The sequence below is a fragment of the Chlamydotis macqueenii genome, chromosome 18 (genome assembly GCF_036417535.1).
Source record: "Chlamydotis macqueenii isolate bChlMac1 chromosome 18, bChlMac1.mat, whole genome shotgun sequence".
Classification (NCBI taxonomy): Eukaryota; Metazoa; Chordata; class Aves; order Otidiformes; family Otididae; genus Chlamydotis; species Chlamydotis macqueenii.
This window is the reverse complement of record NC_141573.1, coordinates 295,297-311,744: the sequence shown is the minus strand read 5'-3', so window position 1 is coordinate 311,744 and position 16,448 is coordinate 295,297. Positions and strand designations below refer to the sequence as shown.

General features: G+C 44.2%; 1 protein-coding gene across 4 annotated transcripts; it reads right to left on the bottom strand.

The window, feature by feature from the left end:
* Positions 1–2,401: 2,401 nt before the first annotated feature.
* On the bottom strand, positions 2,402–15,793 carry DUS1L (dihydrouridine synthase 1 like). Of its 4 annotated transcripts, XR_015260578.1 has the most exons (14): positions 15,429–15,793; positions 13,002–13,110; positions 12,014–12,064; positions 10,231–10,343; positions 9,376–9,458; positions 9,103–9,206; positions 7,993–8,137; positions 7,280–7,376; positions 6,845–6,933; positions 5,887–6,053; positions 5,322–5,359; positions 5,012–5,206; positions 3,498–3,573; positions 3,108–3,167 (listed from the first exon to the last, which is right to left on the bottom strand). XR_015260578.1 is itself a non-coding variant. In XM_086762615.1 (13 exons), exons 1-13 carry the CDS (start codon positions 15,663–15,665, stop codon positions 3,016–3,018), a joined length of 1,461 nt encoding a protein of 486 aa, XP_086618741.1. In that variant the 5' UTR covers positions 15,666–15,793; the 3' UTR covers positions 2,402–3,015. The 4 variants fall into 4 exon arrangements, 2 of the variants coding, with proteins under 2 accessions (XP_086618741.1, XP_086618742.1); XM_086762615.1 differs by lacking the exon at positions 5,012–5,206 and having other exon boundaries at positions 2,402–3,167; XM_086762616.1 differs by lacking the exons at positions 3,108–3,167; positions 5,012–5,206 and adding an exon at positions 3,170–3,299.
* Between the last annotated feature and the right edge of the window lie 655 nt (positions 15,794–16,448).

Sequence of the window (16,448 nt, the reverse complement as noted above, 5' to 3'; positions counted from 1 at the left end):
AGCTAGACAAAAGCTATCTAGATACAGACAAATGTCCAGAGAGATTAAGGTGCACATGATCATGTGATAGGGAATGTACCTGAAGAAGCAGCATGGAAAATTCGAACTCAGACTAGAAGAAAGTGAGCATAAGGGTGATTGACATAAGTGTAGACCAAGGCCTCTCCTTCACATATGGTGCTCTGCTTAGTGATCTGTTAATCTTGCTTGTGGTCTCTCTTGTTATTAATGCTTTGAATGAGAATGTCTTTCCAAGGACTGAGTAAGTCTACAGCTACTAGTAGTTTAGGGTGTTTTTTCAGCATACTGTTCCAGTCCATGTTTGAACTAATGACTGTAAACTATAGCATAGTTTGTAATGCAGGTTAGGAAATACAAACTGATCTTGCTGGAGCTCAAGGGGGCATGTGTACACATGCATGCATGAGCACACACACATATGCATAAGCAGGGAATGGTTGTTAAGTCAAAAAATGTGTTTAAAATGGTTTATAAAATAATCAGGGCATGCTGTTATCCTCTCATTCCTGAAAGTGCTATGTTTCTGTCATAAAAATGAAGGCTTGAGCCCCTCTTTTGATTTGGAGCGGGGCAGGGAAGGGTATTCCCTATTTTTCAGAAATGTATGCTGCTGCATTTGTTTTCTGACCTTGGAGGCACTTTTGATTTTTCGTTTATAACTGTTCAGTAATCTTTCATTTCCAAGGCAAGGGCCCTTACACACTGAGAAGACGCTTTGCCAGTGCTTTATGCAGACCTACTATTATGGGTGCTGGGTTTCTTCATCTCCTTTCAGAACCAGCGTAACTTCCAGAAGGGAATATCTGACAGATTCTAACAAGCAGAGGAAGAATCTCTGACGCTGGGATTCTAGAAAAGTAAATGTCAGCCAGATGATGCATCAAGGAAAGAAAGCATAAAAGTCTCCCTCCTGGCTCCTGTCCTGCCAGTTGTGTTGAATACAGCTGTACCATGTCTTTGATGCTAAATCATTACATTGATGCTAAATGACCTGGTTTATTTTAAGTCTGTGTCAGGTACAAACCTAAGTCAGCTCCAGTCTGTGGATGTTCTGTTGCACAAGCTGAGCATAAGAACACATAGCACCTGCTAAAACAGGATGAGCTGTTCGGTTTGTGAAATGAAGTGCCCCTGCCCTCCCCAGCCAAACCCTCACACCATCAATTGTTCAGAACTATAGACCAGAAAGTGGCGTAAGGCAGCCGCTTGCTAGATGTTGCATTGGCAATTTGCTTACGAACCTGACAGCTTGACCACAACTTAATTTCTTGTTACTGGCCAGAACGGCGTTGCAGTAGGCTGTCAGAGAACCAGCCTAGACTAAATTAAAACAAGCAGAAAAAAATTAAGCCTAGTTATGACTAAAACCTGCCTCTATGGAGGCAAAATTACTGGCTTAAACCAGACATACTTAGTCTAGCAAGCAGGGCGTACCAGTAAAGATATGCGAAATCGCTTGATGGTCTGGCTATGTCAAGCAGAGGTTTGACTTGCTGGAAGCAGGTCCTTGGGCAGTGCAGAGCCTGACGTGCTCTCAGCTGCAGGCAGGCCATTTCAGATGGGCAGGAACTGCGCACATCACTGTCATTCCTGTCCTGCCCCACACTCTGCTTCCCTCTTTCTCCTGCCTGTTTCCCGTGCCCCTGGGTCCCCTCCTCCTCCCCCCACCCACCTTTCCTCCACTTCCCTTGGAGGAACAGTAGTTGGAGACCTGCTAACTTTACAGTTAAAGGCTCTAGGGCTGGGTCGTAATGTGCCAGCTTTGCTAGACCAAGCATGGCTCCACAATGCATCATTGCTTTGTTCCCTTCAGTAGGCTACACGACAAGAAAGCAAACATTAACAGGCCTCTGCTTTTAGTGTGCTAAGAAGGTGCTAGCAGCTCTGCAGCAAAGCTGCTCAGTCTGCAGCTGCAGGAAATGGCAGCATACTCTGGAGCAGGGTCACTCAGCATGCAGTGAAGTAAACTGCATTCAGAAGACAGATCACAGGGAGATAAATTTTCAAAGCCGAGCTAAGCTGTATTTATTTATTTATTCTAGCTTAAGCATGAGATGATTTGACTTCCATTTCTTAAACAACTGTATACTTTTGTACTATTGCTGATTTTTTTTTTAATTTTATTTTTTTTTGGCTGGTCACATTCTTTACAGCATACTGAAGACTGGCAGGTTACACTGACGCAGGAGACACAGTGCCCATGGGGAAAAAAGGGTAAAAAACAGATAGGGGGTCTTGCATGTATAGACCCACATCTGGTTTTTGACACAGATCTCATAGAATTTATCGGGTGGGAAGGAGAAAGTATGATCATGTAACTATGTACAAGACTTTGAGCACGGACATGGTTCTAACTTAGCACACAATTTGAGACACCCCCTCTCTTTTAAAATAGAGGTTTAATTTTGCCCCAACCTTTGGCTCATGAGAGACTGTTAAGCTGTATCATATTGTATAACACCAATAATTGTTAATCCACAGTGTGGTTATTGCAATATCTTACAGTTTTACATTGACATTTTCAAAGTACAGCAAGATTCCTTTCTGCTTTGAAAACATGACCTGCTGAAATTCAGACAAATGTGACACATTTTCTATTAGTGAAGAAGTTCTCAACATGGTTAGTTTTAGTGTGCCAGAAGGCCATTCCAATACAAGAACTTTATTTCCTAGTATTAAAAACAGGACATGAAGGGTTAATGAACATACAAGAGGCAGATTGTGATGGCAGCTTACAGAGGTTGCCCCCACTCAGAAATGCAGCATTTTCAGTCTTTAAAACACAGCATGAGAAATTTAATTGCATCCTTTTTATTTCAAATGCAGGATAATTCCCTGAGAAAGCAGCTTTTTACTTAAATAAAACTTTTCCAGAACTTAAAGTAAACCTGTAGAACAAGTTCACACAGCTGACGGTGACCTGGAGACGGCATGTTCTTTGGCCCAGGGAAGCAGAGGCCTGGCAGGAACTCATAGCCACTTATTTCCAAAGCTTCACACTGTACTGTCACCAGCCTCCTTCAGTACAGCACTCTCCCCCACATCTACATCTCCTCTCCGACTGATCTCTGGGTTTTGAATTACTCTTTGACTGCTCTGCCATGAAAGAGATTTTTCATATTTGGTCTTAAAAAGTAATCCATGACCTGAAGAAGCAAGGGGGGGGGGGGGTGGAGAGAAACTGACATGAGACAACTGCACTGGTAAACAGAACTGCTCATTCCTTATAGTTATAAAGAATGGGTCCTCATTGTCTGGAAACTATGCGTCCCAAGGCACTGGAAGCAGAAGAAATTGGATATATAGAACAAAGAGCAGGCTTTAAAAATTGTACGATAAAATTTTAGATAGCTATGTATGTAGATTTTAACACACACACACAGCCCCCTACATCCCATAAACCAAATATTAAAGTAATGAATCTACATGGGAGATGAAACATTTGCTCAAAGACTTGTAGGGACAGCTGCACTTACCTGGACAGTCTGCTGTCTCTTTGAATGCTCTTTTCTTACAGCATCCTCGGCACATGTTAAACACACATTTATTGCCCTGGGTTGGAAGTGGCGGGGGGGGAGGGGAGAGGAAGGCGTGTAAAGAAGTATGAATCAGTGAACACAGTAGTAGTATTATTGTTTACGTTAATAATGTACAACAATATACTCTGAACATTCAGACCTTTGCTAAAAACCATAAACTCGTATGTTAGGCAGTCACACCTCAGCCTAATGAAGATGACAGATGATGTCATATGTGGAGGGCAGCCCCAGTTATCAACTGTTTGTACCCAGAGAACAAAAAAAAAAAAACAAAAACCCGACAACAAACAAAAAAAACCACCCCCAACTAAACAAAAAAAAAAAAAAACCTCCACCAACCTACCCCTCACCAAACCCAAAATTTCAACATTCAACTTCTGCAACATCAGTAATCTATTAGATAGAACCTTAAACATTACAAGCAGGCAAGCCCCAAAAGCACTTTGGAATAAGCATTATGACATTAATTGCAGGTAAGCTTGCTATATTTCTCTGTAAAAGTACTACGTGAACCCTGGTGCTTGTCATGCTTGCTACCATCTGTAGCTCTGGCTAAAATAAATGTTACCACAGCAATTACTTCCTTACTTGCAGTTTAAAATACGTCTCCCCATATAAAAATAATATAATGCATGAATGACGCTTAGGCACCAGCAGTAGTTGAATCTTGGATAGGTTGACATTTCAAATATACGCATGCACTATATAGTTTTAATTTCACAGTAGAATACACATATATAATTACTAGAAGTGTGGATATTTGTTTCCAAGCAATCTTGGGAAGTTCATCCAACACGCAACTGTCTTAGCAATAAACATCCTCAGCAGCAGTAAGACTGCACATCCCATTTCCATGGATGGGGCATCCACCACCTCTCTGAGCAACCTGGGCCAGTGTTCCTCCACCCTCATTGTAAAAAAATTTCTTCCTGTATCATCTAATCTAAATCTACCCTCTTTTAGTTTAAAACCATTACCCCTTGTCTCGCTGCAACAGGCCCTACTAAAAAAGTCTGTCCCCACCTTCCTTACAAGCCCCTTTTAAGTACTGGAAGGCTACAATAAGCTCTCCCAGGCACCTTATCTTCCCTGGTCTGAACAGCCCCAACTCTCTCAGCCTGTCCTCACAGGAGAGGTGCTCCAGCTTTCTCCTCTGGACTCACACCAACAGGGCCATGTCTTTCCTGTACTGAGGGCTCCGGGCAGGGGGGGGGGGAGGGCTCAATGAGAGCAGAGTAGAGGGATGAAATCCCCTCCCTCAACCTGCTGGCCACGCTCCCCTTGATGCAGACCAGGATGCGCTTGGCTTTCTGGGTGGAGCACACATTACTGGCGCATGTCAGCTTTTCATCCACCAGTACCCCCAATTCCCTCTCCACAGGGCTGCTCTCAATCCCTTCGTCCCTCAGCCTGCATTGATACTGAGGGCTGCCCCGACCCATGTGCAGGACCTTTCACTTGGCCTTGTTGAATCTCATGAGGTTCACACTGGCCCACTTCTTGAGCTTGTCCAGGTCCCTCTGGTCAGGCATGTCAACCGCACCACTCAGCTTGGTGTCATCTGCAAACTTGCTGAAGGTGCACCCGATCCCACTGTCTGTGTCGATGATGAAGATATTAAACAGAACTGGTCCTAGTATGGACCCCTGAGAGACACCACTCGTCAGGGATCTCCATAAAGACATCGAGCCACTGACCACTATATGGTCACTGAATTTCCATTTAATGGCAATGCTTTAATGGACACAGACACTGACTTACCTTAGGGTTTCCACATTGATCACATTTTGCATATTTGGCTGGAAAAAAGAGACATCTGATTTCAGCAATGGTAAAAAATCAGGATCAGACAAAGCTTGGCGCTTTTCTAGCAAGAGACAGACTCTTTTTGAATTAAAAATAGAGTTTCTCAAAGTACAGCCCAAAGGTAAAGATATTTTGACTTTTTAAGTGTCTCTAAGCTAAATCCAAACATAGACAATTTTAATCTTCAAGTCAAGTGTAAAAGAGGATGACATCTGCTTGAAATGCATACGAAATTTCCATTTCAAAAACTAGTGATGGGCACAATTCAGTTGTTTGTAAAGTATTTTCATCTTAAAAAGGTGCTTATAGTGGATCAGTGACCTACTACGTTGATCCTTGTTTTCTCTACTCATTAACATCATTTGAATCACATTGCCTACTACCAACATTTCCTGATAATCCCCAATCTTTTTAAAGAAGTTTCTACGACTACATAAACAAGGAAAATAAAGTAGTGGCAATTTATGTATGTCAAATGTGATATCAATAACATGCATTTACGCCAATAAACAGAACTTACGTTTTAAAGATGGATCAAAGCTTTTATTTGGATTTCTTAACTTCTTTTTTTGCTTATTCTTTGACAGAAGCTCAGAATTTCCATCTTCCTCCTCTTCCAGAGCACGTTTCCCTCGCACACCTTTTTCAGTCCCACTGGCTCCATTCTCCTTGCATCTCTCCTTTGGCCTGAAACAGTAAATATCATCGTTAAGTTGGCTGACGGGAAGAAGTAGGTGTTCCCTGGCCACTAATCTGGTTTACAGAAATGTGGGTAAACTATAAGCCTTTCTATCACGGCTAAATGACAAAGAAGTGTCATTGCCCTTAGAAGTGGAATAGAAAAAACTAACTTTTTTGTTAACATTGGCTCTTACTATAATAACAGACAGCCAGATATATTGGTTGGAAAGTCAATGAAAGTTAGCTCGTTAAATTAGTTAGGTACCTGTTCCCAGGTTTTACTGAAGTATTATTTACTTAAGTGTTTACCTAAGTATTACTCAACATGCTCATTCTCTTCTTCAGCCAAATTTTCACAACAGAAAGGGAATAAGCTATGTGAAAAGCTTGTCCATACAACACAAGCATCCTCTATAGAATACAATTTAGTTCCCATCTTTGCTACCCTGGCAGTTACCAGCAACATTCATGTTACATATAACCAGAAAGTACTCTCAAGGTAGCATATCTGTTGCACATTAGGTTCTCCTTCTGAGCTGCTCTGGAATTCTTGTTTTTTACTTTCCAGAGAGAGAAATCTGAGGAGGATCTAAAGGAGAAGATGCATACAATGAGCAACATCCCCACAAACAAAGAAATAACCAGGAAAAAAACCAAACCAGAACAAAAATAATTCAAAGTCTTAACTTATTTTCAAATGAATGTAAGCTCCTAGAACAGAACTGGATGGCTCTGTACTGATAGTATGAGCGGGAAAGGCCTATGGGTACCTGTCCATGTTAGAATAGGTAACTCACCCTGGCCTGATGTATGGCTGACAGATCCAGTGGAAAAAAGGCAACCCTTCTTTTGGCTTTTCTCCTTCTTTCTGATTAGCTATTTCTTCCTGCAGCATGGAGTTACAGTTAGTTTTCCTGGAGTTCCCAGGAAATACTCAAAATAATACTTCTAACTCTAAGAAACCACAAAGTGGAATTTAAACTAACAGTAACTGACAGTTAAACATAGGCAAAAACCATCTACTAAGACAGATTAAATGAAGCAGATTTGTAACTCCTAAATCAACTTTCAGGCTTAAGGGCCTGCTACTGTAGTAAACTACCAATGCCAAGACTAGTAAGCCACAAAGGTCCAATGAAGTGGCTAAAAGACATCAACTCCATGACATACGTGGTAAGTTCCCACCAAGAACGGACAGTGTTGTACTGAGAGATTAGGGCCCATCTCGGTACCTGGCATCGTAGTTTCAGCTCCCTGTTGACATCTACAATGCCCTCCAGAGTCTTCACTTTTGCTAATTCTTCACGCAGCTGCTGGTAAACTTGAAGCCTGAGGCAAATCCCAAACATCAAGTCATTCATTAATCCTAAACTGGGGAGATCAACTAAAAATGACTTTATAAGAGCTTTTTATAGATTTTTCTTGGTGCACTTGCCTTTGGTAGAAGCTTATCTTCTAAGTCCAGAGAAAAGCACACATACCTGCTCCTCTTTTCCAAATAAATACTTGGCACACAACCAAGGTAATGTGAGATAAGCTAGCATGAATGTACAGTGCATCAGCTGCTCCTCAATAACTGCCCATGGCCATGTTCTTACTCCATAATAAATGCAAGACAGCTTGCCTCACAATGAACGAGGACTTAGTTAACTCATGTTTGCCATAAAGTGCGTGTGTGCATATGGGCAATTACCACATGGTAGCTGATGTGCTGTGAGCTCACACCCTAGCTTATCTTGTGGTAACTTGTTCATTCCCCATGGCCCGTTTCCCAGATATGCAGTGAAGGATCAAGGCCTCAGCCCACATTCTCTCCAGTCAGGTCCAGGAAAGAAAACCTTGCAGCATACTAATTCGGGCCAAACAAATCCTTGTCCAGAAAAGCCAGACGCTTGCTAAGCAGGATGAGCCCTGAAAACATTAAGAGTTCTCTGGAAATACTCACGTGTGATGCCAAAGCTTGAAGAGATGAGCCCTAACATAAGACAATGGACAAGGGTACTTCTGCACTATCTCCAGATACTCCTCAGCCATCTCCCACACCAATGGGTTTCGGCCCTCAAACAAAGCTGGGTTATGAAGATTACCTTCTAGGGAATGAAAAGAAATACTCAAACTTTCATTTCAGGATTGAAAAAGAAAACAAAATCTAGGCTCTGGAGCTTGATCAGCTCTGCTGTGATTCTACCAACCAGACCATCAGCCATGTACTCACAAAGAGGAACACAGGGTCCATAAAACTCTAGCCTGACCTAAGGATACTATATTTCACTATACAATTCTTAATTGAGCCAAACAGCTTATATCTAATCGAAGTAAATTTTCCAGAAAGGCATTCGATCTTGACACAAAGTCAGTAAAAAAAAAAAAAAAAAAAAAAAAAGAGAGAAAACGCTGCTTTTGGCTGCTCAGTGGTTAAATACTTGGACAATGAGTGTCTTGCCTTATGCCTGTATTCATGTTTATCTAGCCTAAGTTTACAGATACTGCCTCTCACTATGCTCTTCTCTACTAGCTTCACAAGCCTTTCGTTAACCGGTATTTTCTGAAAATAAGATTCTACAGCCTCCCAGAAAATGTTTTATTGCTTTAACTGTGTGAGAGTGATTGGTAGCTTTTTCTGATGTCTATCGTCACTCTTTCTGTAGGAAGTTATGTCAATTATTTCTTGTCCCAACCCAACATGAACAATCTGCAGGAATATTAATCAGTGGACACACTTACTGCATCAAGATCCATTCAAAAAACATTCCACTGATTAACAGATGTCATAAAAATATTTCAGAACAGGAGTCCCATATGCCTTTGTCAAGTAATTAGATTTGAGTTGTCCACTGAATGGTACTACAGGCCCAATATAACAGTTCTTATTAAGTGATTCCAGGTCCTGGTAAGAGATGGCCAGTATAAGAGGACAGAGAACGGCCACTCAGTTTCAAAGCTGTCCACCAAGTCAGTCTAACACAAGCTTTTCATACATGTATATGGGGCTACTAGGAGAGTAAGAAACAGTTTGTATTCTCATCTGTTACGAGTAAAAGTTCATTTTCTTTACCTGCACTCATGACACCATGCACTCCTGTCTTACGGATACATTCTTCCACATCACTGAGACACTGGATGTTTCCATTTGCAAATACAGGAATGCTTACAGCTTTTCTACACCAGTGAATAAAACAGATGCATAAAACTGAGAATTAGAATGCTTAGAAATTCTACTCCTGTCACACAAATTTGTTTGCTCTTCAGTGCCACTGCATGCTCTGCTTAAAATCTACCTTCACAGCATGTTTGCAGAAATCCACTAAGATTGATACTGCTCACTAACCTGACAGCTTGAATGTGCTCCCAGGATGCCACACCAGCAAGTGGTCCTTTCTGTTCTTTAGTACGGCCATGCACAGTCAGCAGCTAGAACACAAAGTTACATTTACTTTTCATGTGCATGAATCGGTGGAACAAATCCACTGACAAAAGAATCCTTTCACCCCATACACTTCATGGATGCCACTGAACTCCCACTGATATTTCAACGGTGCAGAGACTTTGGTATCACAGAAAGATAGTAGCAGCTCACCTACCATGGCATGGTCTTGGGCTTCTTTCAGCTTGCTATTCCACAGCGTGACAAGATCATATCTTGGGAGAACCTACAGATTTCCTATTGCATTAGCTCCCATTTGTGATTCACTCTGGAATTTGTGATGTATTGATCTGGCTTGCTCCTCAGCAGAAGGTCTGAATGCTGTCAGTACTGGTTCTAACTACAGATCATATCTTCCAATTTAACTGGAGTTAAACCCTAGAAGGTTGCCTATTTCTTCACTGGTGGTGACCATCTTTGACACTGGTTTTCTATAGCCTGTGGATTTCATGCAATCACACTGTCTCCTGCAGCACTATGTTAGACTGAGACGCTCAACCACAGTGAAGGATGCCACGCTGTGCAGTGATCACACTGCACACACACAGGAGAGACTCTGAAGTTATGATGAATTCATATCATACTGTTGACCTGCTGCCTATGACTGCAAATACATACAAGCTCTCTGCATCCTGTTTTCTCTGTCTGTAGAACAATGTAGCCTATTCATCTCCACAGTACACCAAGATCTGGCCATCAGATGCTTTACACAGAGACATGTGTCCAATGCAACAGTACAGGGAGCAGCTGCCTCCTTACCTGGCAGCCAGCTTTCTCCAGCATCTGTGCATACTTCACTGTCTTGTCAATTTCTGGGAAAACGCGGATTTTGCATGTGATGGGAACAGAGAGCTTCTCGTTAGCCAGTAAAACTGGGAAAGATTGAAAAGACAGGTAAGTGTGCTGCACAATGCTATGAAAAGTGCCTGCTCTCCTCAAGATCTGATACTGGGTGTGGTATGGAAAAAGCCTGAAAAGTTAATACTATGCAGTTCTCACAGCTTTAACAATCAGCAATGTCCTCTGCAATCTTTATTGCATAGGTTAATTAAGTAATAATAAAACACGAAACACAAAATCTGCATTCTAACAAGAAGGCACAAAATAGTCAGCATTTAATAGTCCTAATGTTTCCACTGCATCAAACCTTTGCTTTCAAGGATCACCCCCCTCAAATCTTAATCACTGTTACATTTACTATCATAACAGGCTATTGTACTCCTCCCACTCTGCCAACAACATTAATACTCGCTTGTCTGCCTTTCCTACAAGAGATCCTTTGCTTCTTTCCAAATTATCACCCAAATAAGCATGACAAGTGGAGTCTTGTCCATGGCAGGCAGAGGCTTTTCAACTGAGGTAGGCTGTGTACCCAGTTAAGTAGTAAATGCAGGTTACAGAGTCAGGGTGAAATCTAGAACATGTTAAAACTCCCATAGTCTTTACACAGTGCATGGAATCAGAAAACTACTAAAAATAGAGCTAATGAAGACAGTCAACACAAAAACGCTGAGCAATGGCATGCCTGAAATTCTCTTATCTAACGATAGGTACTTCCTATGTCCCTTTCAAAGGAGCAAGCAAGGTGCATACGGGTGCAAACAGAAAACAGTACCCCATCATTTTAAAGAAGGCTGGGGGGGAGGAGGAGGAGGAAGAGGAAGCTTTGCTCACATTTTATACCATAGCCTAACTAGACAGCCTAGGTTCTTACCCAAGCAGGTGATCTGGATTCTCTTCTAACCTTGAGGTTGTTCTGATTTGCATCTTTCACTCCTAAGAAAAGTGCCCTAACAACCACATTACAGCGGACAGCGAAGCACTGTCTGTCTTTCCAGGTCCTCAGTAGTGTCTGTGCTAAACATCATTCAAGATTCTCTGGACCACAGGGAATGCAAACAGAAGACTCTTTAGCTTCATAGTTCAGACACTTGCTTTGAAGTGGGGTAAAGGCACATTCTCAGCTCTACACAATGTTCAAAATCTTGCTTTTTAAATCACTCCCAAATGTATTTCTTTAAAAAATATATTATTCACAACTGCTACCGATAGTCTGAAAACATTCTACACAAATTTGGAAAAGAGCGCCATAACGTGCTATGGTGTGGACAGAAAGAGTACACTGAGTTGATCAGAAAAGGACAACTGTGGCTTCAAGCAAAAATAAAACTCCTAGCACTCAAGAACTTCAAAGCGAAAAAGTAAGGCACTGGGAGTTCTGCTCCTTCTAGAGTTGGAGAGCCACTAAGCTATCATTAGACTGGGACTTAATTGACTCATTTTCACCTATAGTCTGCTTCAGGTACTTTTAGGAGATCTAGCATGCTAGCACAAGTTTGTAGTGGGATATCACCAAGTATCTTGAGGGTGCCACTGGAATACAGTAAGAAAGAAACAAAAAAGCAAACCAACAATCCTCCCCCAAAGAAACACGCAGCACCTCCTTTCCCCAAAAATCCCTACACCTCCTCTTAATGATGAGTTCATCCCATTCCCTCCCAAAGTGAAGCCTCTCTAGAGCGAGGCCTCTCTGAAGACTTACTCATTCTCTGAAGAAGATCCCACTCCTCTTGCAGAAATGCTCCATAGTGACCTATAACAAAACAGTATATGACAAACTTGCACAGATGAGTAAGATTCTGAAGTGTACAGCTTTCATAAACGTTCACAGAAAAAGATCCAGACAGTTACAGGCCTCACTGGCAGAAACAGAGTTGCTCTGTCCTGGCACAAACTGCAAGAGTTGGATCATTCTGTTACCCATGCCACCCTAGATTTAGAGGATAAACAATGAATCCCCACACCCTACTTTCACTTCTACTCCCTAAGGCTGGTATGTTGACATTGGCAGCTCAAAGTCCAACTTTCAGGGGTTTATGTTAGGGTCTTTAAAAAATTCCCTTCAGGATAAAAACCTGATCAGATTGAAAGATCTATCTGCCCTATACACTACTGATCATTTCCTATAAGTCCTTGAAAGGTATTTCAGAAAAGAAATGGATAGTTACTGAACAAATCTTTCCTCAACATCCTAACTCACTGAAAATTTTCAAACACTGGTTCTGGTTTTCAAACATAGCTATCTTTGCAATATCTTTAAGGGATTCAGCAGGTGTTATTCTCTTACTTGTTAATGTGAATAAACTCTGTGCAAGTATCAAGGAAATAGGAGACGCTAAGTGCATAATATAATTTTAAATGCAGTTTTACAAAATTAAGCTGATTGTGCAACTGAAATCAGAAAGAAAATCAAGCTTCTGTTAAAAAGACTTTTCCTGAAGGACATTCTAGATATAAGAGCTGTCACTCAAGAGAAGTTGGAATTCATTATTAGTATATTGAATTTTTGCTTTAGGTACTACAAAGCATTACCTGTTAAAGTGGGTGTAACTAAGTCTGACTTCAACAGCACTGCAACCACCCCGCCACCACCAAGGCTCAGTTTGGTCCTCCTGATGTTTTTTACTGCCAACGTTCACATTTGAAACACACCATTCCTCTGTTTATCCAGGGTTCAGATTTGCACATACCTCTCTTCGCAATCATTTGAGGGCAACCCAAATTTAGGTCTATGGCATCGCAATAATCCTGAGCCAACAGTGCTGCTTGGACAAACACTTCAGGATCATTGGCACAGAACTGAGAAAGACAAAGAAAAGTGGAATAATCAGGCAACAGCTTTCAAGTACCGACAACACGTTAAGACATAGTTATGAAGCAATTACTTGCTACAGAAAACAGGCATAATATGCACAGTTAATAGTGGCAAACAGCATTTCTCAAAACAACCAACCAACCAACCAAAAAAAACCCCCACCAACACAAACCCCCCCCCAAAAATGTGACACTTACCAGGCTAAAGATCCTCAACCTTCAAACGACAAAATCGTAGAATCATAGAATGGTTTTGGTTGGAAGGGACCTTTCAAGGCCATCCAGTCCAACCCCCCTGGAAGGAGCAGGGACATCTCCAACCAGATCAGGTTGCTCAGAGCCCCGACCACCCTGGCCTTCAATGTTTCCAGGGATGGGGCATCCACCGCCTCTCTGGGCAACCTGGGCCAGTGTTTCACCACTCTCATCATAAAAAATTTTTTCCTTATTTCAAGTATGAATCTGCATCCTTCTGTTTTAAAACCGCTACCCTTCGTCCTATCGCAACAGGCCCCGATAAAGAGTTTCTCCCTGTCTCTGCCTAATCTATTTCCAATAGTCTGTGACCAGAACCCCAAGCCTGCCCAGAAATATTGCAGAACTCAGTAAGGACCAGTTGGAGCAAGTCCAGAGGCCACAAAGACGACCAGAGGGCTGAAGCACCTCTCCTATGAGGACAGGCTGAGAGAGCTGGGGCTGTTCAGCCTGGAGAAGAGAAGGCTCCGGGGAGACCTGAGAGCGGCCTGCCAGCGCCTAAAGGGGGCTACAGGAAAGATGGGGAGAAACACAGGGCCAGGCTGGACAGGGCTCTGTGCAACCTGATCTGGTTGGAGATGTCCCTGCAAGGATGCAGGGGGGCTGGACTAGATGGCCTTTAAAGGTCCCTTCCAACCTAAACTATTCTATGATTCTGTGATTCTACTGGGTCAATCCAAAGATTAACTCATTTTTTTCTGTGCCTTCTGTCCAACAGTGGGCAGTGGGAAGAAGGATAATATAGCATGCTCACAATAACTGACACTCTTAAGGTAGGCTCGCCAAGAACACAGAGCTTACTGAGCTGAAAATCTGCGTTCAAAAGACTTACAGCTTTCTAAGACTATTTAAATTTCTGCACCTGTATTTTTCTGTGGCAAAAGAAACTACCTCCCACGGTAAAACGCGAACATACAAAGCTGTACTAAGACAGAACGAAGGGCCACCTCTTCCTGCTCTGGTAATGTCTAGGGAACAGCAGAAGCTGGAAAGCATCCTCAAGGACTTTGGCAGCAGCAGTTGTGTTTCCTGCACCTAACTACCCTCAATAGTTTTCCTTCCTTTGCTTTCTAAACTCATGTAACCTTTCAGCATCTAGTATGTCCTACGGTAATGAATTTTGCAGTTTACAACTATCACTGACTTTACTTAACACTCATTTCCCATTTGTCATGGGAGAGATGGGAGACGTCCCAGACGTCTCTCATCTCTCCCGTCAGTCAGAGGAGACACTTCTCTTCCAGGGTGAAGAGTCCTCATCCATTTAACTGCTCCACAGGTGGAAATCACATCATTCCTCTGCTCATGCTAACTGTCTCTCCCTGCATTATTCTCCAGCTCTGCAGGCCCCTTTCCCTCTTTGGTTCTTTGGGATGGAGTGGAGGGAAGTACCTGAACGTCACATAGCACTCAAGAAGCAGAAGAAACAGAAGCTGAAAAGTGTGTCCTATCTTTCCTGCATCCTTTTTCTATAGCTAAGCACAGAACTCATCTTTTCAGAGAACGACTCAAAAACCAGTGATCTTTCCTGAGTGGTATCAGATCTGGAACAACCCTTGACTCTAGAAGACCAGCTGCAATCTGTTTCTAAAGATGACATGTAGAGAACTGAAACCCTGTGAGTTTAATCCTCCAGGCCCCTGCGGTTAAGACACCAAATCCTCTTTGATAGACAAGGGATAAACAGAAAAACACACTTATCTTCATGATGCTCTTCACAGTATTTAGGTGAATACTATGACATTTCCGTCATTCTGTACAACCACTTTAAAACCTGAGTGAGACAGACTAGCTTGAACTCGTGCGTTTGGAAATCGTCTGGCTTTGTTAACACAAATGAGGCAGGTGACGAGGGCGAGAGTGCATTTGGCAATGCTGGCTTGCTTTTCTCGCGTTACCCAAGAGCGCAGCGCAAGGTGAACCGCGGGGAAGCTCCTCCTGGCTGTCCCTGCCGCCGCTCCCGGTGCTGGGGCTGACCGAGCGCAGCGCGGGGCGGGCCGGGCACCGGTGGCGTTTCCCGGCGGCCCGCGGGCGGTCGCGACGCTCACCTGCACGATGAGCGGGCGGTCCTCGGGACAGGCCTCGCCGTAGAGGTTCTCGCGGCGGTAGTTGGCGTCCCTGAGGAAGACCTGGGCGTGCAGCATGGGCGTGTAGCAGAGCTGGGCGCCGTGACGGCGGCTCAGCAGCCTCCAGGCCAGCTCGCTCTGGTCCACCATGGGCGCCACCACGTAGTGGGCACTCCGCAGCGTCTCCCTCCAGAAGGCCTCCCCGCGCAGCTTCGGCATCTCCCGCCTGCCTGCCCGTGCAGCGCTGCGGCAGCTGGCGCCTCGTGCTGCCGCACCGTGGCTCGCAGCCGCCCCCTGAGGCCCGCAGGCGAGCGCGATCGTCGGGCCCCGGCAGGGTACCGAGGCGGCCGGACGGTGCCACCGCCATCTCGCTCCGGCCGGCTCAGCAGTGCAGCTGCGCGCCGTCCCCTCCGGAAACCGCGGCGCTGCCAGCAGGAGCCGTGCGCGGAGGAGTCCGGGCAATGGCAGGGGCGGCGGGGGAAGCGGGGAGGTCGCGCTCACGCGGTTTCCTGTCGCGGTGGCGAGCACGGGCTGGGACGCTACAGGTCCCTTCCGCGGCGCCCCTTGAGGGGCGGCTGCCGTGACGACAGACACGGGCGGTCTCCCCGCTAGTGAACGGGCCCGGTACCACGGCGCGCGGGGCTCCCCCTCGGCCGTGGCCGTCGGGTGCCTCGCGCAGCGCCGCCTGTGTAGCGGCAGCCGGCCTCCCCCTGCCGCTGAGCCCTGCGGGGCCTCTGGAGCGCGGCCCCCTTGCCTCCCCCCGCATCCCGCTGTGGCAGGCAGCGCCCACCTCTGCCACTCGGGTGCAGAAGTCCTGAGAAGTATTTTTGGTCTCCAGCAGCTGCCAAGATGAAGCAGTTACTGACTATTACAAAACTCGGAGTAAGTGAGGTGGTCTCACCGCTGCTTGGTGTTGGATGATGAGGGCAGAGAGGCGGAAATGATCCACCTGGCCGAACCAAAAATAACAACATTCATGCCAAACCCATTTATTCTGCAGCA